This window comes from Akebia trifoliata, unplaced genomic scaffold (assembly GCF_017979445.1).
Source record: "Akebia trifoliata isolate Shusen 1 unplaced genomic scaffold, ASM1797944v1 Contig00246, whole genome shotgun sequence".
NCBI lineage: Eukaryota > Viridiplantae > Streptophyta > Magnoliopsida > Ranunculales > Lardizabalaceae > Akebia > Akebia trifoliata.
This window is the reverse complement of record NW_028236896.1, coordinates 21,404-46,716: the sequence shown is the minus strand read 5'-3', so window position 1 is coordinate 46,716 and position 25,313 is coordinate 21,404. Positions and strand designations below refer to the sequence as shown.

Sequence of the window (25,313 nt, the reverse complement as noted above, 5' to 3'; positions counted from 1 at the left end):
TTCCACGAAATCTATCTAATTTTTAGTTGAAGTTTTCCCTCGTGTCAGATTTCCTTTCATCAAATATCTCAATCACTCTAAGATATCAAAAATCAAAATCAATTGCGAATTTCTCTCTAAATTCCTTTTGGTTGTTGCGTTGGATACTTTGGAAACCCTTTTACTGGAACAATTCGAAGAGTTGAAGCATTTGTGATGGAGTCATCATCACCTCTTCTTCCGATCTCGAAGAAGAGTGTCCCTGCGCTTATTCTTCTGTTTCTTCTGATCAATTTCTTCGATGATTTCAGATCTGAAGCTCAAGTTCTACCAGATGATGAAGGTGAGATCATTTTAATCTGAAACATCTTTATTTTCTTTCAATTTATTACTTCAAATGGATAAAATTGCAGAAATCGCAATAATTTTATTTTCGTGAATTAGATCCATCTTGTTTTCTTGTTTGTTTAAAAAAAAAAAAAAAAAAATTGAAGAAGAGGCATTTTTTTTTTTAACATTCTAAGATCATTTTAATCTAAAATTTATGATATTCGTCATGTTAACTCTGTTTTTCACTGAAATGGCCTAAACATCTCTGTTGCTTTCAATCTGCTACTTTAAATATATATAATTGCAGTTTTTTTATTTATAAATTTTTTAAGTTTTAGAGAATTCAAGTAGTCGTGTATTAGATCCATCAAGTTTGTTAAATAAAGCAGTTTTAGTTAAAATTCGTTGTTAAATCGTAGAAATTTGAAGTGGAGGTGCGCACATAACCGTAGATACTCCTTATTCGTATCTCAAGGAAATTCATCTATGGTTATCACACCAACACAGTGAGAATCACAGTGAAAAACAAAGTCCTCACAAGATTTTCCATATCTAAAAATTGAGTCTTGATAATATGAATCCCCTCTGACAAACACGTCCATAACAAAATCATAGATCATTTACCTCGGGATACACAAAATTATAAATTTGTTTCTCGTGTATCCCATGGGAAATGATATATGGTTTTGTGATGGGGCATAGGGAGGCATTTGTCATAGGGGAGCGCATATTATCACTGTTCCTAAATCAATTATTTTAGTATAGTCTGGTAAGTGCCTTAAGAGCAACTCCCAAGCAGGACCTATCCCACTACTCATCCCCTCTCAACTGCCATTTTAGGTAGTGGAGTTTACAATGAGTGTCTCCAACACAGGATCCATCTCATCGTAGCTTTTGAATCTTGGTATTTTTAATACCAAAAATAGGTACTCCTCTCAAGCCACTAATAATTATTATTATTATTATTATTTTATTTTTTTTGAAAAAAAAATTTATAGACAATTTAATTGAAAATATTACATTTTCAAACTGATTTAAATCTGATATCCATAAATATTTTATTATTATTATTTTTTAAAATTCAACTTAGATTAAAATCAATCTGAAATTATAATATTTTCAACTATCTGAATTCTTTCCTCCAGAAAAAACGGGGAAGTTGTGTGTGGAGCGACCTATTTTGGATAGTCAAAATCCCATGACCCAAAAAATGGTGTGGCAGAGGTAGTACATTGGAGACCCATATTGTGGACTCCACTACCCAAAATGGCAGTTGAAAGGTCATGGGTAGTGGGATAGGTCCTGTGTTGGAAATGGAATTGCTCTAAGTTAGGGTGCCAAGAACATCAAAATTTCTGACAATTAAAGGGACTATTTTTAATACTCTACCTATATCGGCTAGTTGTTGATAGGGGGTGCTAAGGTGCATCATCTTAAATACACCAGAAGGACATCATAATTTCTCACAATTAAAGTGAGTATAGGTAATAAACTTGAAAGAAATCCTAAATTAACAAGGTTAAATATTTCTAAATTAGTACAAGAAACAAATGCATTTTAATGCATCAAAACCAGGAGGCTACGAATTTTAATACATGCTCATGCCACCAAAGACTAACGCATTCTCTTATTTTCTGTGGTTTTGATGCAAAATAAGTTCAAAGTCATTATTTTTTCATTTGTATTCATGGAAACATTTACAAGAATCATCCACGGGTGATTACATAAAATATATGGGTAAAGTACACTTTGACACTTTATGGTTTTGCATAATTTTATATTGACTCCCTAACATTTTGATAATTGCATTTATCTCCTTTTTCACAAATGGTGTTAAAATTCAGTGTTATTTTATTATTTTACCCTCTCTCTCTCTCTCTCTTTATATATATGGACATTTTGATAATTGCATTTATCTCCTCTTACACAAATGGTGTTAAAATTCAGTGTTATTTTACTATTTTACCCTCTCTCTCTCTCTCTCTCTCTTTATATATATGGAAAGCGTTTGGAGGCCTTAAAGAGAGTCAAACGTTGTGCCAAACATTTTTCAAAATAGGATTTCGGAATTGACTAATTTTTTGTGAGGATGATCTCTATAGTGAAGAGATCATCCTCATCAAAAATCAGTTCATTTTGAAATTTCTAATAGATCATGCTCACAAAAAATCAGTTCATTTTGAAATTTCTAATCTTAATTTACAAGTTGAAGAATCGTGCATCATTCAATTTTGTAAATCACTTTTAATGGGATTAGAAGTTTTGGAATGGATTGATTTTTGGTGAGGATGATCTCCTCGTCATAGAGATCAGCCCATTCTGAAAATGCCTCCTGTCTAAGTATTCACTCTTATTTGTGATCCATATTTTTCATAAGGATACTTTTGTTTGTAGGAAGAAAAATATTTTGAAAAGGATAATATGGTCTTTATAAAATATTAAAAATTGTTTTTCACCTATTTGTGCTTTGTGGACCACAAGTAGACGGAAGGAGGGAAAGTGAATCCACTGGAAAATAATAAGAGAGATAAGTGCAATTATCAAAATATTAAGGGGTTCACATAGAATTATGCCAAACTATAGGGGTGAGAATATAATTTACCCACTATAAATTCCACTTAACATAAATAAGAGAAGGAATAAGTTGGGTTGTGCCGAGTGAAATAAGTCAAAACATGATGAATATTGACACTCTAAGAAAATCTTTTTAAATTTTAACAAGGGAAGACAGAATTATGGCAAGCTAAAGGGGGTGAAAGTATAATTTACCCAAAATATATTCCATTTCAAAGTTCAAAAACCAAAATAAGAAAAAGAATAAGTTGGGTTGTGCCGAGTGAACTAAGCCAAAACATGATGAATAGTGACATGGTAAGAAAAGCTTCTTTAATTTTAACAAGGGAAGGCAAGAAGACCAAATGTGTTTACATTGATATTTGCAGTTCTTCTTCCATTTTTGTTGTGGTAGACGGTCATGCAGAAGAATGTGATGAAAACAACACAATAATTGATAAAAATTTATACAGTTTTGAAGGAGTAATTAGGGGTCCATATATATATATATATATATATATGGGTGGCCTTCGGAAGCCCTAAAGAGAGTCAAATATTTTTTCAATGTATGAGTTAGAAGTTTTGGAATGGGCTGATTTTTTGTGAGAGTGATCTCTTTGTCAAAAATGGTTTACAAAAATCGGACAATCCACGACTCTTCAACTTGTAAACTAAGGTTAGAAGCTTCGGAATGAGTTGATTTTCGGTGAAGATGATCTCTTCACTATAGAGATCATCCTCATAAAAAAAATCAGCCGATTCCAAAATCTATGACAATGATTTTTTGTAAATCACTTTTGATAGTGAGAATGATCTCTATGGTGAGGAGATTATTCTCACAAAAAATCAATCCATTCTAAAACTTCTAACCCTAATTTACAAGTTGAAGAATCGTGGACCGTCAATTTTTTTGTGAATCACTTTTAACGGGGTTAGAAGTTTCAAAATGATTATAGAGATCATCCTCACCAAAAATCAGCCCATTTCGAAATTTCTAACCCATATAAGACAAAAACAATTGTCATAGATTTTGTCACAATTATTATCCCTTGAACCAACACCTATATCTGTCTTGGGTCTCTTATGAGATTTTTTGACGCAAGTTGATTTTCTTGTTCTTGAACCTATCTTCTAGTCGACCTTTATATTTAGATTATAACATAGAGGACCAAGTTCTAAGAATTTTGAATTTTTTTTAAATAAACTTATTTTTCACTGTTGGATTGTAATTCTAAATTTAAGAGTTTGGGGACCATCTATTTTCAAAACCTTTGATCAAGCCCTAAAAAGAATTTTTATTTGAATTTGAGATTTTAATGAAATCTAGATGGCTGGGGTATTGGATTGCCAATGTCGTAATCCACATAGGCCCGACTACCCTTAGAAAGATTTAAAATCTTATTAGGTTCATCAGGCTAGCATCTAATTAAAGCACCTCGATCAAGAGAGATGTCATGGAGAGAGAGAAAGAGAGGCAAAAAGTTAGGAGCAGAAGTACTCATTATTTATTTATTTATTTTTAAATTAAATAATTGATGGAAAAAATCTACTTATTAATAAAAAAATATTTATATTTAATTTAATAATTATTTTTTAATAAAAATGTAAGAAAAATCAATTTGCTTTTTAAGAAGGTAGAGGATATCTACCTATATTGGCTAGTTGTTTATAAGGGTGCTATACAAATCAAATCAAGTACAAGCATATTTGAATTTGGAAAAAAATATGAGTCGTTCTAGAGTGGCCTCAAGCTAGAACCTCATATCGCACTTCTTGATGTGAAAGTAGATAGGAACCATAGATGCTTTCTTACTTGTATCTCGATGAAAAGCATGGTTCTCATGCACTTTCACTTCAAGAAGTGCGATATGAGATTCTAGCTTGAGGTCACTTCTGCATTGTTCAAAAAATATTTGATATTTGAATATAAAAATATATCCCGTACGAACTCAATTTGAAATGTGACCAATTTTTTTAGATGATATTTATATTCAAAATCGATTAACTTGTCAAATATCCAATAATTGCCAAATCCAATTATATCTTTAATTTCATATGAATCTCTATTGTCACACATTTATTGGCTTGGACCTTCAATTGTTTAAAATATATTTAATATTATATCAGGGGTGTCAATGGATACCCAATTAACTGAAATTGAAATCGAAAACCCTAATTTTAGATCCTTATTTTTAATATCTTACTAGAGTCAGGTCCAAAAGGAATTGAATTGAACCGAATAAGAAGCATGACCGATTGGTTCTAATTGATGGGTACCCGAAACCGATTTATCTAACCTACATTTTCATATTATAAATATATATTAAAAAATTTGTTTTTATTTAAATATGATCTAAATCATGATTACAAGATGTTAAGATATTAATTTTTTGTTTAGGATTACTCTCTCTTGTTCATTGGATCTATGCTATAGGGTGCTACAGGAAATGGGTGCTATAAAGGATCCACTTCCTAAAAAAATGTGGTCCTTTTTTCCCATTGCCACATAGCTCTGACATTTTTTTTGCTAAATATCCTTAAATTTATCTGAATTTAAATCCCATATTCAAAAAATTTAGATAATACGGTTGGTCGGATTTGACTTCTCAACTATCGAGTGATATCATTGAATAATGCTATAGACTTTTATTTGCTTAAAAATGTGTCACTCGTTTGTTGATCTTTGTTGACTAGTGATGTATAACTTTGTGCGCGCAGTGAGAACGCTTCAACAAATACAAACGAAGTTAAATATTAAAATGTGGGGGAACGTGGACCCAAATTATTGCAGCAAAACAAAGAGCTTTAGTAGCAGTAAAGACTCCAATACCCTCAATAATGTAACATGCGACTGTACTTATAACGCATCCACCATTTGCCACGTCACAAGCATGTATGACTCTCTCTCTCTCTCGCTCATGAGGATCGGACCTGTTAAGACCCGATTCAATGAGCTAGCTGATCTGAACCGATATAACGTGTTATTCCAGATTAATATGTTATCTGATCCATTCAAACTACTATTCTAGAGAACTTTTCTGTTGAGTTTAGACCCACATCGGACACAAAGTACCTTGTTTTTCTCCTTATAAACTCCTAGGCCTCTCCACTCATTGCCAATTCGTTTTGAGTTTGACTCCAAACTTATTGTGGTATCAGAGAGGGCCTTTCTTTCCTCCATGTTGAATTTAGTCCCACATCGGACATTCATTGCCCCTGAGTCTCTCCACTCATTGTCAAATGGTTTTGAGTTGAACCCCCAAACTTATTATGGTATTAGAGCGGGTCTTTTTCTTTTCCACGTTACCCAATTCATATCTCCACGGCATGTTGAGTTTAGTCCCACATTGGACACTCATTGCTTAGTCTCTCTCCTTATAAGCTCACTCAACTTTTACTAATTACATCCTGAGTTTAGTCCCACATTGGACACTCATTGCTTAGTCTCTCTCCTTATAAGCTCACTCAACTTTTACTATTTACATCCCATCTAAATTTAAAATATAAGAAATTAATAGGATGAGAATAGCATTCCCTCACTTGGGAATTACGGTAGGTTTGGATATTTTCTTCTCTTTGATGGAGACATATCAAAGAGCAAGAGATCATCATGAAGAGGGTGGACTAGACCATTGTCGTTGATGTCAACTTGTTTTTATTTTTATTTTTTATGGATTGTTGTCGATAGTAGCAATTTGTGACTCTTTTTTTTAATCTTGTGTAAGTATTATGAAGAAACTTTTGGTGTGAAAATGTTAATACCTATTTTAATTGGCTATGTGTTAATTTTTAGTTAGGGAGTGATAAATAATTTAAGTAATTGCGGTGTAATAAATAAAAGTTGAGGTGCCAATAGAATTTCTCGTATTCAATTATGTTGTTCTATTAAGCCTACTTTTGTGGGCATTATTCTTTTATATATATATATATATATATTTTTATGTGCTTTAATTTCTTTCAATTTCAGTCAACTCAGAGGTATGAATCTAACTGGAGTTCTACCAGATGAATTCGCCAACCTTACTCATCTGCAACAAATGTAAGTGATGGAAAATTTGTTATTTATATAACACACATTGGAGACATTAGCATTGTCCAACATATTCATTGTCCAATAACACTCCTCCCCATTTTGTCTTTTAAGGAAAGAGATAAGGATATATTAGTCTTTCACATAATAAATGTTAAGGGTATTTTGATATTTTAATTTAAATACTTATTTTTTAGTCAATGTTTTGGTAATCCATGCCAACATAATAAATGCATTTATTAAGGGTATACTAAATGTATCAAAATGATTTATTTGTAATTTAAAATATTAATTAAAGAATTATTGGAGATTAAATAGTAAAAAGAATATTTTTGTAATTTTGAAAATTAACCAACATGATCATAGGGTCATGGGATGGAAATTTTCCTTGTTTTTGACCAAAATGACTTTGATTATATTAAGTTTAAATGAAAAAATGGGGGCATTTGTGAGATCCAAATTTTGGTGTAGAACCACTTCTTCTCTCATCATTATAATGGTAAAGATTATTTTTAAAACCCTCGCAAAATTTTAATCCATTCCGGCATGCTTTATTTACAAAGTTGACTTGAATTTGAAGAATTTGGACCGTTCGTTTCCAATACTAATAAAAATAAACGTAAACAAAATAATTTGACAGAAAATTTTGTTGGTTTGGCATAATTTTCCAACTACTGTTAGTGGAAGAGATTGGCGCCATTTTTCTCTAACCAACTTTTGAAATTGTGAAACACCTCTAATGCAAGGTTTCTTTTGTTAAACAGAGACCTCGCTCGCAATTATCTGAATGGAACCTTCCCTAGGAGCTGGACTACTCTCCCTCTCGTCAAATTGTAAGTTCTTCATCTTCTTCGCTTCAATAACACTTGTATCTGTAAATGCTTCCATGTTAGATAACCCTTATGATGGATGGCTTGATCAAGCTTTTTTGTGCATTACAGGTCTGTTTTGGGAAACATCGTCAGTGGACAGATTCCAATAGAAATTGGTGACATTGCTACTTTGGAGGAGCTGTAAGATGCAATATTTGGATCTCTTAATAAATTTGGATATTAATAAAATTTGATCCATTTTATTGACCCAAGTTGGATTTTTCAGGATTTTGGAAGATAATTTGTTTGAAGGACCCCTTCCACGAGAGCTTGGCAAATTGAGCAGATTGAGCAGATTGTAAGATTTTCTATTCTAAATTTCCCTTTTTGATCAGTTCCTACTTGGAGAGACTTGTTTGCCCATCCATGTTTAAATAAGTTTTTACTTGTTTTTTTTTTCTTTCTAATTTGATGTTTGAGGTGTTAGCTTTTAACGTGGCACTTTCTCTCGATTTTGAAAAGAGCACTTCAAAGTGCTACAAAGGATCCACTCCCTGTGTTGAGTGGGTAGTTGAACCATATTCGTTTAGGGAATGAAGGATAAGCATTCATTAATACATAACATATCATTCCATTATTTAGGTCATGTTACACGTAAAACAGACAAAATTTACGTGCTTTGGCAAGATACCTGTTGAGTTTAGTCCCACATCCGACACAAATTGCCTTGTTTCTCTCCTTATAAGCTCTTGGGCCTCTACACTCATTGCCAATTGATTTTGAGTTGGACCCCCAAATTTATCATGGTATCAGAGCAGGCCTTTCTCTCCTCCACGTCACCTAGTTCATGTTTCCATGTGTTTTGGCCAAGTCTGGCCCACACGTGCAGGAGCGTGTTGAGTGTAGTCCCACATCGGACACAAAATGCCTTGTTTCTCTCCTTATAAGCTCTTGGGCCTCTACTCATTGCCAATTGGTTTTGAGTTAGACCCCCAAATTTATCAATACCTATGTGCAAGGGGAACAGAGCAGATCATTCTTATTCAATATGTTCTAACGAAGAACACACACAAAAAATAAATAGAGGTTACACCAAATCGAAAGCCAATATTCGCTTCCCTATTTTTAAGAAACTACTAAAAACAAGAGACTCAAAAAAGGGTAATTTCTATGTGTGGTCAACAAGGCACCCTCGTTTAAGAGTCCATCATCCTAATAACTCTCTTCATGCTAACAATCCCCCTAAAGTTGTTGCAAAGATATCAATGGAGCCCAACTTAGATAAGATCTCCCGAAATTTCACCAAAGGAAGACTCTAAGTGAAAATGACTGCTAATTGCTGATCACTGCAAACATACGGGGTACAAATATCATTGGCTTGATTGCTTGAACAATATCTCAAACAAAGTGACTGTCTACCTCAATGTGCTCAGTCGGTTCATGGAACATAGGGTTTGACGCAATATGAATTGCAGCTTGATTGTCACAAAAAAAATTATTGGGTTGAGAAGAGCTAAAACCCAGATCTTGCATAAGAGCCCGAAGCCAAATAATTTCACTTGTATTGGATGGTATTGCTCTGTATTCTGCTTCAGCACTCGAATGAGTAACAACATTTTGTTTTTTTACTTTTTCAAGTAACTAAGTTACCTCCCACAAAAGTATAGTACCTTGTTGTGGATCTACAATCAATTGGATATCCTGCACAATCTGCATCAGTATATGCTGAGATATGATTGTTCCATTGTCTTTCATCCATATACATCTTCCTGGTGAGCCTTTCAATTACTGTAATTTCTTGTTGACCACATTCATGTGGTTAAGGCGAGGAACATGTCAGGACTAACCAAACTTACTGCATAGGAAATATCAGGACGACTAATTATGAAATATATTAATCTCCCATCTAGACACTTCACCATCCAAGTCAAGCTTACCCCTACCATCAGTAGGAGTGTCAGTTTGTTTTACACCCATTTTTCTAGTTTCTTGTGACAAATTCGACACATATTTTCGTTAGTCATAGGAACATTGTTATAGCTATTGTTTGGAAAAAGTTCAATGTAGATTGCTTTCTAACTCGTGCAGCCTTGCTTCTGGGAACAACTTCAATGGGACGTTGCCAGAAACATTTGGTGATCTGAAGAACTTAACAACTTTGTAAGTTGAAGCCACTTAATAACTTAATTAGATATCTGTAATTTGAAATTACAAATTCCTGAATTCAGTTACTATTTTCCATTTTTTAGTAGGATAGATGGGACTAGTATCTCTGGAAGAATACCCAGTTTCATTGGAAACTGGACACAAATGGAGAGGCTGTGAGTACTGTGCTGACTCGACTCTTCATTATATGCCATATTTGCAATTTTATTGAGTTTAAACGTATTCTTGAGACTATTACTGATATACTAAAGACATGCATCTTATATGTATGGTTGTGGTTTCAATTCAACCTATTGCAGAGACATGCAAGGCACATCAATGGAGGGGCCTATTCCTGCTAACATCTCCCTCTTGATAAACTTAAGGACACTGTCAGGCCATTCTTCCATACTTTCATAACTGATATATTTATTCTTGTGCTCTTAATTTGGTAACAACTGAACAGGAATTCAGAAAGATGTTCTAACTTATTTGAGTTGATGCATTTTTCTTCAGGAAAGTGAGTGACTTGAATATATCAAGTATGACATTCCCTGGTTTGCAAGCTCAAACACAAATGGAAGAATTGTGAGTTACATTCTGAATATTCCTCAGCAGACCATGCTGTGGCTTCATTCGGTCATGAAGTACTTAGTTTTTTCTGTGTGCCACAGGATTCTAAGAAATTGCTCGATTAATGGTTCAATCCCATCAGACATTGATGAAGTAATGCCAAAACTAGCTAGACTGTAAGTTGGGTCTTTAAATTTCTTTGAATAGGAGCTGATTGAATTCTAATTGGAACAAATTCTTAAATATACATTCACTTTCACTAAATTTAATTGATTAGATCCCGAATAAGAATAGGAGAGCATGAACCTACAAATCAAATGAACCGAATTTAATTCATTCCAATTATTGATGATCCCAAAGCCACTTAAAAAAGTGCAATAAAGTTTCTGTGGGCGTTTCATAGTGGTTGCAAAAAAGTCTAGAGTCGTGCTGGGGTGACACAAACAGAGACACAAAGGTGACAAAAATGATGTGGTGACATGCACATAACTGTAGATGCTTTTCTAATATGAGTAAAAAGCATCTACGGTTATGTGCACGCCACCACATCATTTTTGTCACTTTTGCATCTCCATTTGTGTCATTCCAGCATTTTTCAAAATTCTAATTTTAATGATGATTATTAGCTTTGTGTCAAGGGCACAAAACCATAGATCATTTTCTTCAGGACACACAAGGAAAATGATCTATGGTTCTGTGCCCTTGCCATGTCAGCCGAGTACAGATCGAGGGAAGAAAACCGAGTCCGAAAATCATTAGCCTTTTATGAATGTTTAATAGTCTAGTTAGTTTAGAAGGTCAAAGTGCCCAGAATGTAGTTTTAGCACTCAGTTAATTAGATTACGGAAATCTTGACTAAGTTTTGTTCTTATATGTTCTTCCCTGTAGAGACCTGAGTTACAACAGATTGAGTGGTAATATTCCTGGATCCCTTGAGCAGTCGAGCTCTCTACGATACATGTAAGTGATCACTAGAGTAAAATATTTATATTAAGAGTCATAATAATCTGACTACCCCATGTGGCATACTCAATTGACTCTCTTGACCTGACAAGTTCATGAACCATAGATCTGTACATCATGATTCTTATATTAACTCTCTATCTATATCTCTGTGAAGATGCTTAAGATTTTGGTATTTGGCGTCTCCAATGGGGGCTATGATTCACAGACAACTTTTTGAATCATTAACGAAAAATGATGATTATCGTGGATGATGAACGTAGGTATCTTAACAACAACTCATTGACTGGAACAGTACCAACTTGGATATTGAGCACCGGATACAATTTGTATGTATTTTAATTTTGTTTTCACTTCACCTACGCTACGTGGCTGCAGCATGGCTTAACTTACGATATATAATACTATCCTAATATGTCTTACAGTGACATATCTTACAACAATTTCACTGGCTCCTCTAAATCCACGTGCCGTGAAAATAACTTGTAAGTTGCTTTGCAATTCCATGTGTTATTTCTTTGGGTTTAATATATTTTTAGATAAATTTCTTCCATGAACCAACTTAGCTCCATCCCATTTTTTTTCTAATTGCCTGCTAACAGGAACAGAATCTCCATTTATTCATCTTTGGAAGATAAGTCGTAAGTTCCTCAGACCTTGTGATATATATTTCCTTATTAGAGCTGCATCAATAAAATAATGAATTAAAAAATTATCTTTAATAGAATTGATTGGTGCTTGAAGAAGGATCTTCCCTGCCCTAGGAAACCCAAGTGTAAGCTTAGAAACTTATACAATTTCTTTTGATTCAGATTTTTTTTTATATTTTCATCTGATTTCCATTACATGGCAGACCATAACTTGTTCATTAATTGTGGAGGGCCGAGGTTGTTCTTTGAAGGGGAGTATTATGAGCAGAATATTGATAAGATGGGTGCAACATCATTCATTTCTACCGACAAATGGGCTTGTAGTAGTACAGGAACTTTCGTGGGAGATCAAAATACAGACTACATAGCTAGAGCAACTACGAACATTTCAGGTGGAGATTTGTACTCAACAGCTCGCCTCGCACCTAACTCACTCAGGTATTTCGGCCTCTGCTTACGAAAAGGCAGTTATACAGTAAAGCTCCACTTTGCAGAAATAATGATTACAGATGATCAAACATCTGCAAGGCGTTTCTTCGATGTATCAATCCAAGTGAGTGATTTGGATGGTTTCATTAATATTTGTTTCATGACCAAATTCATCCCTAATGATCAAATCTCATTCAGAATAGCAACAGTCACCATTCATTACTAATTTTGATTTTAACTTCTAGACTACTTGCCTCGTCCCAAAATCGTGACCTGATCCATGATCCTCACCCTCAAAGTTTGAATAATTTCATAATTTCTTTATATTTATATAACTATTTATGATTTAGTTACTACTGTTGCTACTTATGATTTTGTTACAAAGGTGTAAATTGTCGAGTAGTCGTCTCACTCTTTGAGGACGATCCTAATAATTTGTAGATCTCATTATTTACTATAATATATCAAAATAAACAACTAAACATGTATTTACTACTTAAAATCCATCATTTGTAATTTAACAACTTCAACCATGACAACATAAATAAAACCTAACATGTTCAAATCTCATAAATAAATATTTTTCAAAGTTTAATCTAACATAAGAGCCCTAATGACATGAGATAACAAATAAAATAAAACATTAAATACTCATCAATCTTCACTCCAAATCATCTAAGTTGTCAGGATTATCGTCATATCCAAAATGGAATCAGATAATGTTGGTGAGCCAAAGCTCGTAAGAGAAACAACTCTACAAAAACAATTCATATTTTTGCACATACAAATTAAAGACACATGAGCAAAAACATAGGCGTTTACATGAATGTTTTCATATATCAAAAAACATGTAATGGTGATTGAATTTCATACCAGCTCAATCATGACCATCATCACTGATTTCACAATAGCTCGATCGGACTCTTCATTTCATTTGGGGACCTTCCTCGAGGATTTTTGGGTCTTACACCAAAGGGCCTACGCCATACTTGCTCCTTTCATAACATTTTTACCATCATGCTTAAAATAATTTCATGTTGTACATTCATCTCATAGTTATCATGCAATTACGATCGTGTGAATCATAACTAATATCATCTCATAGATCAAGAAAATAAATACCTAATATTTATTAATTTGTCTTTTATTTGTATATACTAAAAAAATTATTTGTAGAACTACCTTTGATTTGATAAAAAATCTTAAATAATCTAGAATCTTCTTCTTCAACTGATGACACCTTCAATATGTTCTACAATATTCAAAGAGTAAAGTTAATTCACTACATATAATATAAAATAAATCACAAAAGAGAAAGGAATTTGAGAGTGAGATGAGAAGATGAGATTAAGAGATTAGAAGATGAGAAAAGAGAAAAGAGATGGGAGGGGTAAGATAAAGACAAAAGTTGGAGCTCCTCCAATGGTAGGTACGTACCAATCCCTCTTGAGCCCACTCCCTAAAATATATAGAAATTCCATTGATTCTAGTACTAATCTTTTTTAAATAATTCTATTACCAATCATGTGGTGCCATTTTTTTTTCCCGACCAAAAGAAAATATATGGTGCCACATGGCAAAGGAAGCAGGTCCTCTATAGTACAATATTCTTGTGGCTCCATGTAGCACTCTCTTCATGGATGAGAAAGAGACATAGTATTTAAAAATAATATCAGAGCCCTCATCTTTTTTTTTTTTTTTGAAAAAGTATAATATATTGGAAAGTGGAAGAACAAAATACAAGGAGGCCGAGGTAGCCTCATTAAAACAATAAAGCAAAAGAAATTAAAACATCAAAGATTACAAAGAGAGTCCCATCTAAAAACAAAATCATTAAAGGTAATCCCTGCAAACTCTATGTGTTGTTTTGACCAAAGGTATAAAGAGCCCAAGATCTCCAAGAAACCTGCATGAGAGTTTCTGATCTTACTATTGAACACCCTGTTGTTTCTCTCGTTCCAAACCCCTCAAGCAATAGCCAAAGGAAGCATATCCCACAGGAGTCTTTTTCTAGAATGGAAAGCATTATTGTCCCACTCAACTAGCAACGAGGAAAACTTACGAGGAAGGACCCAAGTAATACGGAATAGACCCAGGAAAGTAGACCAAATATATTGAGAAGATGAACAATGAATTAAAATATGATCCACAGATTCCTCGTCCCTCAAACAAAGGGGACAATAATTGGGAGTGATCTAATCCCGAACAATCAAATTGTCCATCGTGAGTATTCTACAGAGGGAAGCCAACCAAACAAAAAAAGATATCTTAGAAGGGATAGATTTGGACCAAATGATTTGAAAAATAAATAATCAAAAAAAGAAGTTATTTGCACCAAATCCACATCTTTGAATATAAACAACTATCAAACTCCCAATTTTTTAAGAGTGGGATGTTATTGTATTGTTGATGTGGTGTTTTTTTCAATCATCTAAACAGTGCTACATGGAGCTTATGCTATATTGGATCCACTTTCCATGGAAAAAATGTATATCAACACCAATTGATAGATTTCTCCACCATTAATAAAGAGACTGTTAGTTTGGTGGTTTACAAACTAACAACTGTCACATGTGACTAACGGTTAAGTTAGTTTTATAAGGTAGTTGAATTGATAGTTAATTAGTTAGTTTCTTTTCTTGTCCTTGATCGGTTAAGGACAAGCTGTTTTCTTTGTTCTATTCTCAATTCCCTTGATCTATAAAAGGGTCTTATATGTATCATTGTGAGAATCTAATCCATAGAAGAGCTTTGGGTGCAAAAGGGTTTAGGGAAGCGGGGTTTTCTAAGTGTGTTTCAAGGTTTTTGCTCCAAGAGTCCTATTTGGCCATTGAGAAAGCCTGTAATAGAGAAGAGAAAAGAGAATTGTACTGCTTGAGGGAGTATTACTTTGGTTTTTGATAGTGGATTGGTGGTGTTAAGCCTCCTGGGGACGTAGGATTCTAGTTCTGGATCGGAACCTCGAAAAACCTTGTTGTGTTGTATGTTCTTGTTTTATTTACTTGTGTGGTTCTGTTTTGACTGAATTCTCACGTGTGGATTGGTTTTAATCCAACAGAGACACTTGACACTGATATAAATTTTGAAAAATGGGAGGAAAATTAGAATAAAATGATGATCCCTTGGTGTCGACAACCATCTTACCAAAATGATTGAAACACATTTTTCTTAATCACTCCTCTAATTGGATCATGATATAATTTACCCCTCTTACCCATCATTAAGGCTCATCAATTTCTACATTAATTATTTTTAAAACACTTAGTTCAATAGATTAATTCTATCCTCATATCTAGATAGGGCTATGCCCATTAGCATGAACCCATAGGCTCATTGATCACATATACCCTATATCATTCAACCAAAAAATAAAATAAATAATAATTATATGAGTTTCTACACTAATATTTCATTTTGGGATAAGTAATTTAATAATGGTGATGATTAATATTTCATTTTTTTCTACCCTATACAACAGTAAATTGATTTTTTTTTTTTTTTTAATGATCTGATTTTTCCTACATAGGGCAAAAGAATTTTGAAGGATTATAACATTGCAGAGAGAGCTGGAGGGGTTGGTAAGAGCAAAGTTGAGACCTATATTGCTAATGTTACTGGTAGCACACTGGAAATCCACTTATACTGGTCCGGGAAAGGGACAACTGCCATTCCATATAGAAGTGTATATGGACCTCTAATATCAGCTATTACTGTGACCCCAAGTAAGTTACCCAGAAATTTGGTTTTCTATCAATTACCTCGCAGTGATATTTGATATTTTTTCTTTTTGTAGACTTCGATCCTCACAGCGGGGGGCTCTCTGTTGGAATTATTGTTGGCATTGTAGCTGCTTCTTGTGTGGTTGTTGTATTGGTTTTGGTAATACTTTGGAAAAAAGGTTACTTGGGAGGAAAAGATAACGAGGACAAAGGTAAGATAAATGAGAGAAAACTTGTGCTTTTAGTAATTCTCATGTATAGAGGGGTCTTTACATAGAGGGTTGTATTAACATATGCTCTAAGAGCAACTTCAACGCAACACCCTCTACCCATACCCATAAATGAGTCTTTTTGGTACTGTGGGTAGCAATTATAGGTATTTGTGGGATATGCAATCCAGCCGTGCTACCCATAATTACTACCCATAAATTGTTTAATAATATTTTAATTCAATAGAGATGAGTAACCAAGTGGGAGTATCAGCATTTCAGGGTATTTTTGGTAACAAAATTATTTTTCTGATGGTATTTTTTGGAGGAAAAACATTTTCAAGATTATTTAATACACCTTAACGTGTGCCCTTAGCGCACATGTGTTGGGAACATCAAAGCTTGATGAGTAAATTTTATTTTTTTATTTAGTTTTTTGTTTTAGGTATTTATTTTCATGTTTTTAGGGTTTATTTTCATGTTTTATTTGCATATGGTCTTAGTGTAGTGTTTAGAGGTGGTTTGATAAATTTAATTTCTTTTTTATTTAAGTTTACTAGGGTTAAAAAATTAAGAGAGAGAAAGTTACGTTATTTTATTTGATATTCTAGATTTATTAGGACTTTTGGTTGATTTTTTTTATTTATGGATTATATTAGGGTTAGATTAATAATTAATAAATGGAATAAAAAATGTTTCTATTTTTTTTATTGTTTGGATGTTGATGCATTCAACATAGTTGATGCCATGGAAATCATTGGCGTGATTCCAAGTAAAAATCCTTTTTTTTTCCTTTAATCTTCTTCCTATCCTCTATCTTCTTTTGTTTATTTGTGAGAGATCAAGAACCCTATAATCCTTTGAAGAACCTAACTCATAAACTTTGTTTTCATGATTTTTTTCAAGAAATCTTGAATTCTTGATTCTTGAAACCTACAAACTTCAACCCTTTATCCATTCTCTTAACCTTTAATCATTATCCTATAAACCTTAACATTTAATCATTTTCTTACACTATAAACCATAACCTTTAACCCTTTTCTCTACCCTACAATAATTGTAAAAAAACAAAAAAAATCATTTTTTTTACTTTTGGGATTACTCAATCCTTAAACCAAATTCCCTAACCCCCCAAATTTCACCTTGTTTTCTCATCGTTCAGCATCAACATGTTAACAAAACCCTGACATGGAAAGGAGGGAGAATGAGTCTTCTGACACACACACTGACATGCACTCACACGTTCCCGCCCACATGCACCTTAATGAGTAAACCTAAGGAATGCCAATTAGTTCAGCTCTGCAGGTTGTGACCATTTGTGTCCTTGGAAATGTCCAAGTTAGACATTATGAATCCATGATTTGAAGGTTTTTTTTTTTTTTTTTTTGCCTCAATGGTTTGGATCCAGTGCACATTCAAAAATTATTCTCTTGAACAGACAATCTACACAAATCAATGGCACAGATTAGGTTACTAGAGGCCCCAACCTGGAAAGTCTAGGTTAATAACCAATTTCACCATGTGGCGTTATGCATAAGAATTTTTCTATGCGTCATGCATGTTCTACCTCCTCACATCTGTTTCTGTAATGCCATTTGAGATAACTTGTATAGAGACAATTGGAAACATGGATGGGAATGTATTTATGGCTTTATTATGATTTCAGATTAAAATTATTTCTTACTTATTTCCCTGTTTTGGCAGAACTTAGAGCTGGCCTAGAACTTCATACTGGTTACTTCAGTTTAAGGCAGATTAAAGCTGCAACGGGGAACTTTGACCATGCAAATAAGATAGGTGAAGGAGGATTTGGAGCGGTTTATAAGGTAACTATAGATTTGTATTCTTTTTCATGTTTTTTTTTTCTCGATTCTCAACACCTAAGCCATATCCCATTTGTGAATTAAGGCCATAGCTCAATATGCTTTATGAGTTTCATATTCTTATACACATGGAAGTTTGATTCCAAATTCTCCATTCACCATCTTAGGGAGTACTATCAGATGGTTCAATAATTGCAGTAAAGCAACTCTCTTCCAAGTCAAAGCAAGGGAACCGTGAATTTGTAAATGAGATAGGCATGATATCTGCTTTACAACACCCGAATCTCGTCAGACTATTTGGATGTTGTATTGAAGGAAACCAGTTATTGCTAATTTATGAGTATATGGAAAATAACAGTCTTGCACGCGCACTATTTGGTAAACACCTAACTGCCATTTTTTTTATATTTAGCTTTTGAGAATAAATTATCTGAAACTGTCAATATTAATATGCATTTGTTCAAACCAAGAACTTTTATCATAAAAATGATCAGAATTGGGGTCACATTTAGGTCGTGAAGAGGAAAAACTGAACTTGGACTGGCCAACAAGGCTTAAGATTTGCATGGGGATTGCAAGGGGTTTAGCATATCTTCATGAAGAATCGAGGCTGAAAATTGTTCACAGAGACATAAAGGCGACAAATGTGCTTCTTGATAGAGATCTCAATGCTAAGATATCTGATTTTGGCTTGGCTAAACTCGTTGAAGAGGAGAACTCTCGTATCAGCACCCGAGTAGCTGGAACTATGTGAGTCAGTTTTCTGTTTTCCGCAATCCTAAGTTACTTAAACATCGTAGCTACTATTAGTTATTAAATCAAGACAAAAGCTATCTTGCTATCCTCTAATTCACAGAATGCATGGACTCTGAAGCATTCTGATAGATAATTAACTTAGTAGTAAAAAGTTTAATTAATTAGATTATTGATATATCTGTGTACCTATATCAAATAAAAAGAAGTGAAGAAATACGAATCAGATTGTTTATATTTTCATTTTGAGAGAATGAAAAGACCTCATTATTCATTAAGATGTGGTGGTACTTGCTATAAGTGATCTGTAAACACATTTTTTAGGTTAACCTAGAGTCATATAAACATTATAAAGATAATAATAAGAACAAGGGCTTAGACCCATAGCTCAGTTGGTTTTACTTTGACATACATTGCAAAACAACTTTGAGGTCGTGGGTTCAAGTCCAGCTTACACATTAAAAAAAAGATAATAATATGAACAAAATGTTTGAATAAATTTAGGTTTGTTTGAAAAAGTGCGCCACTATGCATCTGAAATAGAGTAAAACATGGTATACCTTGTGGCAAGTTCTTATGTAATGTGCTGACCTCTGTCACATAAAGTTTAACTAACAGACAGTAAGATATCATAACTGCAAATGATGAAGAGTCTAAGTTATGTTGGACTGAGGTAGGGTAAACATGCCATGTGGCACACTCTTGAGGGCCAGAGACCTCATTGAATTTTCTGCCCACACTTAGGTAGAGTTACACGGCAAAAAATCAACCTGATTGATGATATCAAGACATTGGGTTGGAGCATTTTTCATCATGAACCAGGACACGACAACATTATCATGTGTGTTTAAGTTAATAAAGTAATCTTTTTATGATACAGTTACTTCTCTTTTTATGATTAGAAAGGTTCGTTTGAGTACGCGAAATTATTTCCCATTTATTTAGAAAATCTTCTCTCTTGTATGGTCTTAATTTTCTAGGTGGCATTTTGTATACGCATCCCATGAAATATTTACATGTTCTCAATGTTTATGGTGATGATTCACTTCATTAATGTGCATAGAATGATAATAATGTTTCCTGGTGTTGAATATGATTTGTGATCTTCGTAGAGGATATATGGCTCCGGAGTACGCAATGAGGGGTTACTTGACAGACAAAGCAGACGTTTACAGCTTTGGTGTCGTTGCGTTAGAGATTGTCAGTGGAAAGAGCAATACTAATTTCAGGCCAATAGAGAAAATTGTTTATCTTCTTGATTGGGTAATCTAAGCCCTTTTGCAGTTAATATTATACAAAACATGATGAAATCATTTTCTGCACATTCCCTTTGATCAGACCTTTACACAATTCACTAATTATTTGCTTATTTAGGAGAGTTGCAACTTTTGATAGAGTAAGTTCCCTTGTATTTTTAGTGGATCTTTTGGAACCTTATCCCTTGGATTTTCAATTGCACACTTCTCTCCACTTATTAAAGTTTTTTTTGGGATCATTTCCAATTTCAGAATTGAGATTTTTAAGTTCCATGCATGGTTAGGTCTTGGTGTAAGTACACGCTAATAGCTTGTCGGGATGGTGTACTCAAAACTACACCTCATACTGTATGGGAATGAGATATGGATTTTGGAACTATAAGGATGAATGATGCGATATTAAAAGTTTCTTTCTTGTTTATGTGTAAGCACAGGCCTACGTCTTACAAGAACAGGGAAATCTCCTAGAACTTGTTGACCCGAGCCTCGGGGCAATGTATTCCAAAGAAGAGGCATTGAGAATGTTGAACGTGGGACTCTTATGCACCAACCTATCTCCTACTCTTAGGCCAACCATGTCTGCCGTTGTGAGTATGCTCGACGGCCAAGCTCCAATCCAAGCACCACTTGCCAAACACGGCTCAATGACCGATGACATAATGTTTAAGGCTTTTGAGAACATTTCACAGGATAGCCAAACACAAATCTCGAGCTTTTCGCATGACAGTTGGATGCAGAGTATGTCAACAGATGGTACCTGGATCGATTCTTCTTCGGTGACTTTCTATAGTATAGAAGAAACAAAGGAACATTCCTCAACAAACAAGCTTCTCCCTGATTTCTATGAAGTTAATTTAATTTGATTGGCATTATAAAAATACTAGTGGGCCCTGCACGCGCGAGCGGTATGGTCTTTGGCTTTGCAGGGAAAAACATTTCCTAGATCTTTGAGTAAAATAAGACATTGAAAGATGATGTTTTGGTTTGTGTTTTGTATTTATGAATCTTGACTAGACTTATTATATTCATTATCTGGGAATGAAAGAATGAAATACATTTTGATGAGAAAAATATTTCCTCTGCAAGTCCTCTTGCCTGGAGTGAGTGTTCCTCTTAATATATCAAGTGTGTGGCTTGGTCACATTTAAATCTGATATCATTTAGATTGTCCCTACTTCAGCTCTTTAATTTGGGGATCATGTGCAACATTTTATAGTCCAAATGTCGGATAATAGCAGCTAAAACCACTCGCTCATTTCTTGGAAAATATCAAACACAAATGAAAAATAATATTAGTGTCTTTCGTAAGATTTTCCATGTTGGAAAATCAGAACGAACAAATTTTAGCAAACTGAAATCATTCAGAAAAAGTAACAATTATTTTTCCCAATGCATGCAGCCACTATGTCAAAATGCACAAAAAATGACTGCCCCGATCATCGCAGGAGCAGTTGTTCTAGATTAGGTAGTTTTTTATTTGCGACAGATGCAATCCATAGGAAAGTGTTGGAATCAACAACTGATCGGAAGAAACAATTGTTGTTAATTGTGTTTAGCAACGATATATTAGAAGCGCTGTTGATGTAGAAGCCATAAACGAATGACTATGGCCGTTGTTTTGTTGGATTTTTAAGTTTAAAAAATATATTTTTTCTTTGTATAGGTAATAACTGCAAAGTTCGTCCTTAGAAAAATTGATTACAAAAAATGTAATAAAATCCGACTACAATACAAAAATGTGTACCAGCTCTGGTTTGTAGCTTTTGATGTTGTCTTCTATCTTGATCTGAGTATCTTCCTGGAATGTCAGTATATATATGTATATGTATAGGGTGGCGTTCGGCCTCGAACGTTAGGGAGCCAATACGTTTGTCCTGCTAAAAACTTTTGGATTGAAATGATTTTTTGTGAGGATGATCTCTATGGTGAGGAGATCATCCTCACCAAGAAATTTGAACTGTCGACTTTTCTAAGTCCATTAAAAGTGGTTTACAAATTTTCGGTAAAAAATCAACAATTCCCAATTATAAATCAGTTTTGATGGATTTAGAAGTTTCAGATTCAGCTGGTTTTTGGTGAGGATGATTTCTTCACCATAGAGATCATCCTCACAAATAATCAGCTCATCTAAAACTTTGAAGTCACACAGGACAAACATGTTGGCTGTTGAACCTGACCCACATATATATCTGTGTGTGTGTGTGTGTGTGTGAAGGGTTCGAAGCATTATCCTCATTCCAAAACTTCTAATCCTAATTTACAAGTTAAAGAATCGTGGACCATCGGATTTTTGTAAACCACTTTAGATGAGATTAGAAGTTTTGAAATATGTTGATTTTTTGTGAGGATGATCTCCTCATCATAAACAAACCTCCCATCATCTACAATATTATGGAAGACAAATCTAATAAAGACAAACCTCTCATTATCTACAATTTTGTGTGTTAAACCTCCAATCAAACTATATTGTCATGGGACCCACTTTATTTCATTTATTCTTCACCTCCACTATCTATTTAATTTCCGCCACACTTTTTTATCCTTCATCCTCACCCCTCTAACTTTACATAGACGCTTTAACTCATTTTTATTTTTTTCAAAATTGTGTGACCTTGAAGCAAGAGACATGGTAAGGATTCACTTTTCAATAAGGAAGTCCCCATGATCTAAAGCCCAAATCAATATCCTTGCAAACAAGGGTACAAATCATGTTTTTTTAACTTTATTTTTCTTTCTTATTTTCTAAAAATGGTCATAATTCATGGAAACAACCTAAAGTAGAGAAAGTAGGGTGATTAACACCTTCACCACTTTCTAATCGGACCCCTTACCTAAACTTTAAATAGTTAGACTAATGACATATTCATACAAGAATCACTACAATACAAAAATTAAAAATTAAAAATTATATAATTTCAAGTGGCCATTCATACTTATTTTATGAAAATGAATGGTGGCGACTTCAAATCACGCAGTGACAATTTTTCAAACTCGAAAATCGTATAGCTATAGTATGAATTTAAAGAAAAGCGTATATGATTGGTAAATTCAGCTTAATGTCTCCAAAATTTGTACCCATTTTGGTAAAAATAAATAAAAACCAAAATGGGTGTATACCAATTATTGGGCCAGTTCGGAATACCTAAAACTAGAAACTACGTGGAGTGGTAAATTATTAAAACTTTAGAATTAGTTTGTCGTTGAAATAAGGGTATAAAGGTAAATTCAGTTAAATGATCTATTTTTGAAAAACAAATCCAGCTCATTTGTAAGAATTTGGGTAAATTCAGTTAAATGTATACATAGTTGATACCCATTTTGGAAAGTTACATAAATGCCAAAATGACTATATAACCCTTGTTGGATCAGGTCTATCTGGTATTTCCGATTAGATCCAGTTATACCTTAACAACTACAAGTCCACAGCAACTTTAATGTTCCCATTTATTAAAAGGGGCCGGATTTTTGGACCGACAATTGTAGAGATTAGGTAGAAATCGCGTGACTTGTGAGGCTACAATACCTAGAATGGTAAAATTGATGACATATTCGTATGAAAGTCACTATAATACAAAAATTAAAATTTTAAAAGTATATAATTGCAAGTGACCATTCACACTTATTTTCTAAAAATGAATGGTGGCGACTTCAAACCACGAAATGTGAGATGGTTGGTAAATTCAGCTTAATGTCTCAAAAGTTTGTACCCCTTTTGATAAAAATAAATAAATACCAAGATGGATGTATAACAATTATTGGGCCAGGCCTATCCAAAATTCCTGAAACTTGAAACTACATGGAACAGTAAATTATTAAAACTTTAGAATTTATTTGACGTTGGAATAAGGGTATAAAGGTTAATTCAGTTAAATGGTCTGTTTTTGAAAAACAAATCCAGTTCATTTGTAAGAATTTGGGTTCCCCATTAGATCCAGTTACACCGTGACGACAAGAAGTCCCCAGCAACATCAATGTTCTCATTTATTAAAAGCTGGCCGGGTTTTTGGACTGACAGTTGTAGAGATTACGTAGAAAGAAACCGCGGGACTGGTGAGACTGGAATGGTAAAACTGCCCATGGCAGTACTCAGTAGCTGCCCAAGATAGGAAAATGGAATAAATGTAAGGAAAATTACTAAACAGACTTTGATGTCGGGATTTTTTTTTTTTTTCTAAATAATCCCTAAATTTTGGACAGTTTCTTGATAGTTCATTTAATAAATTTTTCTTTTCCTAACAATCCCTGGACCTCGTCTCCGACATTTCTTACTATTGAATGCCATAACTATTTGAATTCATCATTTTCATCTAAAAAAAATATATCTTTGACATCTTAATCAAGTTTTAGAGACTTCATTCCGACAGAAAGGATTTAAGAAGGAAGAAGAAATTATTTTCAAGGGATTTTTTTTTAAATATTTTGACAATGTATGTAAAAAATTAGGGATTTTTTTACTTTTTTTTTTCTTAATTTTCTTTTATGAAAATTGATCGAGAATGAATTTTTTTTTTATTTGAAATCATCTAAACATGTTATCTCAAGTTTTTAATTGATCCTTCCATGTATTTTAGTCGAAAAAACTCAAAAATAAGTGGGTTTTACCAGTGTTGAATTTACCATTTTATTTATTGTCGAGTTCGACAATAAATAAAATGGTAAACTCGACAATAAATAAAAAGTGATGAACTCGCGACAATAAATAGTGGTGAGTTAGACAATAAAAATTGTGAACTTGACAATAAATAAAAAGTGCCAATAATGAACAATCATAAAAAATAATTTTTTTTTTTACTAAAGGCCTTATCAAGCCACAGGCCAAAACTTAGGAATTATTTAAAAAAAAAAAATCCCTCCATCAAGGTCCTATAAGTAATTTTCTCAAAAATGTATTTAACAATGCTTGGAAGTCCTTGTGAGACCAAATTATCTTTGAATATTTTATTGGGCACACCTCAAACTTATCTACTATTTCCAGCCACTCTCCTATATTTGAAATAGCTCCCCCACGGACCTTGTTTTTTCAACTTTGTTACAAATTCTCCATTCATAAAAGCATTTATATTTAAATGACAAGATTATCCCTTCTTTT

The 25,313-nt window shown here is 33.6% G+C and overlaps 1 protein-coding gene across 3 annotated transcripts; it reads left to right on the top strand.

The window, feature by feature from the left end:
• On the top strand, positions 1 to 21,196 carry LOC147381807 (putative LRR receptor-like serine/threonine-protein kinase At1g53440). Of its 3 annotated transcripts, none has more exons than XM_086429949.1 (24): positions 1 to 322; positions 5,581 to 5,755; positions 6,830 to 6,901; positions 7,657 to 7,725; positions 7,834 to 7,905; positions 7,991 to 8,062; positions 9,793 to 9,864; positions 9,954 to 10,025; positions 10,170 to 10,241; positions 10,366 to 10,437; positions 10,524 to 10,598; positions 11,311 to 11,382; positions 11,649 to 11,714; positions 11,811 to 11,870; positions 11,988 to 12,026; positions 12,111 to 12,160; positions 12,239 to 12,588; positions 15,991 to 16,186; positions 16,258 to 16,395; positions 18,097 to 18,218; positions 18,383 to 18,593; positions 18,710 to 18,965; positions 20,081 to 20,231; positions 20,659 to 21,196. In XM_086429949.1, exons 1-24 carry the CDS (start codon positions 196 to 198, stop codon positions 21,085 to 21,087), a joined length of 3,090 nt encoding a protein of 1,029 aa, XP_086286075.1. In that variant the 5' UTR covers positions 1 to 195; the 3' UTR covers positions 21,088 to 21,196. The 3 variants fall into 3 exon arrangements, with proteins under 3 accessions (XP_086286075.1, XP_086286076.1, XP_086286077.1); XM_086429950.1 differs by having other exon boundaries at positions 5 to 322; positions 18,728 to 18,965; XM_086429951.1 differs by lacking the exon at positions 5,581 to 5,755 and having other exon boundaries at positions 184 to 322.
• The last annotated feature ends 4,117 nt before the right edge of the window (positions 21,197 to 25,313 follow it).

Coding starts and splice junctions, on each gene's coding strand:
- LOC147381807 (XM_086429949.1), top strand. CDS start 196: ATGGAGTCATCATCACCTCTTCTTCCGATCTCGAAGAAGAGTGTCCCT. Junction 9,865..9,953: donor CTGAAGAACTTAACAACTTT/GTAAGTTGAAGC, acceptor TCCATTTTTTAG/TAGGATAGATGGGACTAGTA. Junction 10,242..10,365: donor TTGATAAACTTAAGGACACT/GTCAGGCCATTC, acceptor ATTTTTCTTCAG/GAAAGTGAGTGACTTGAATA.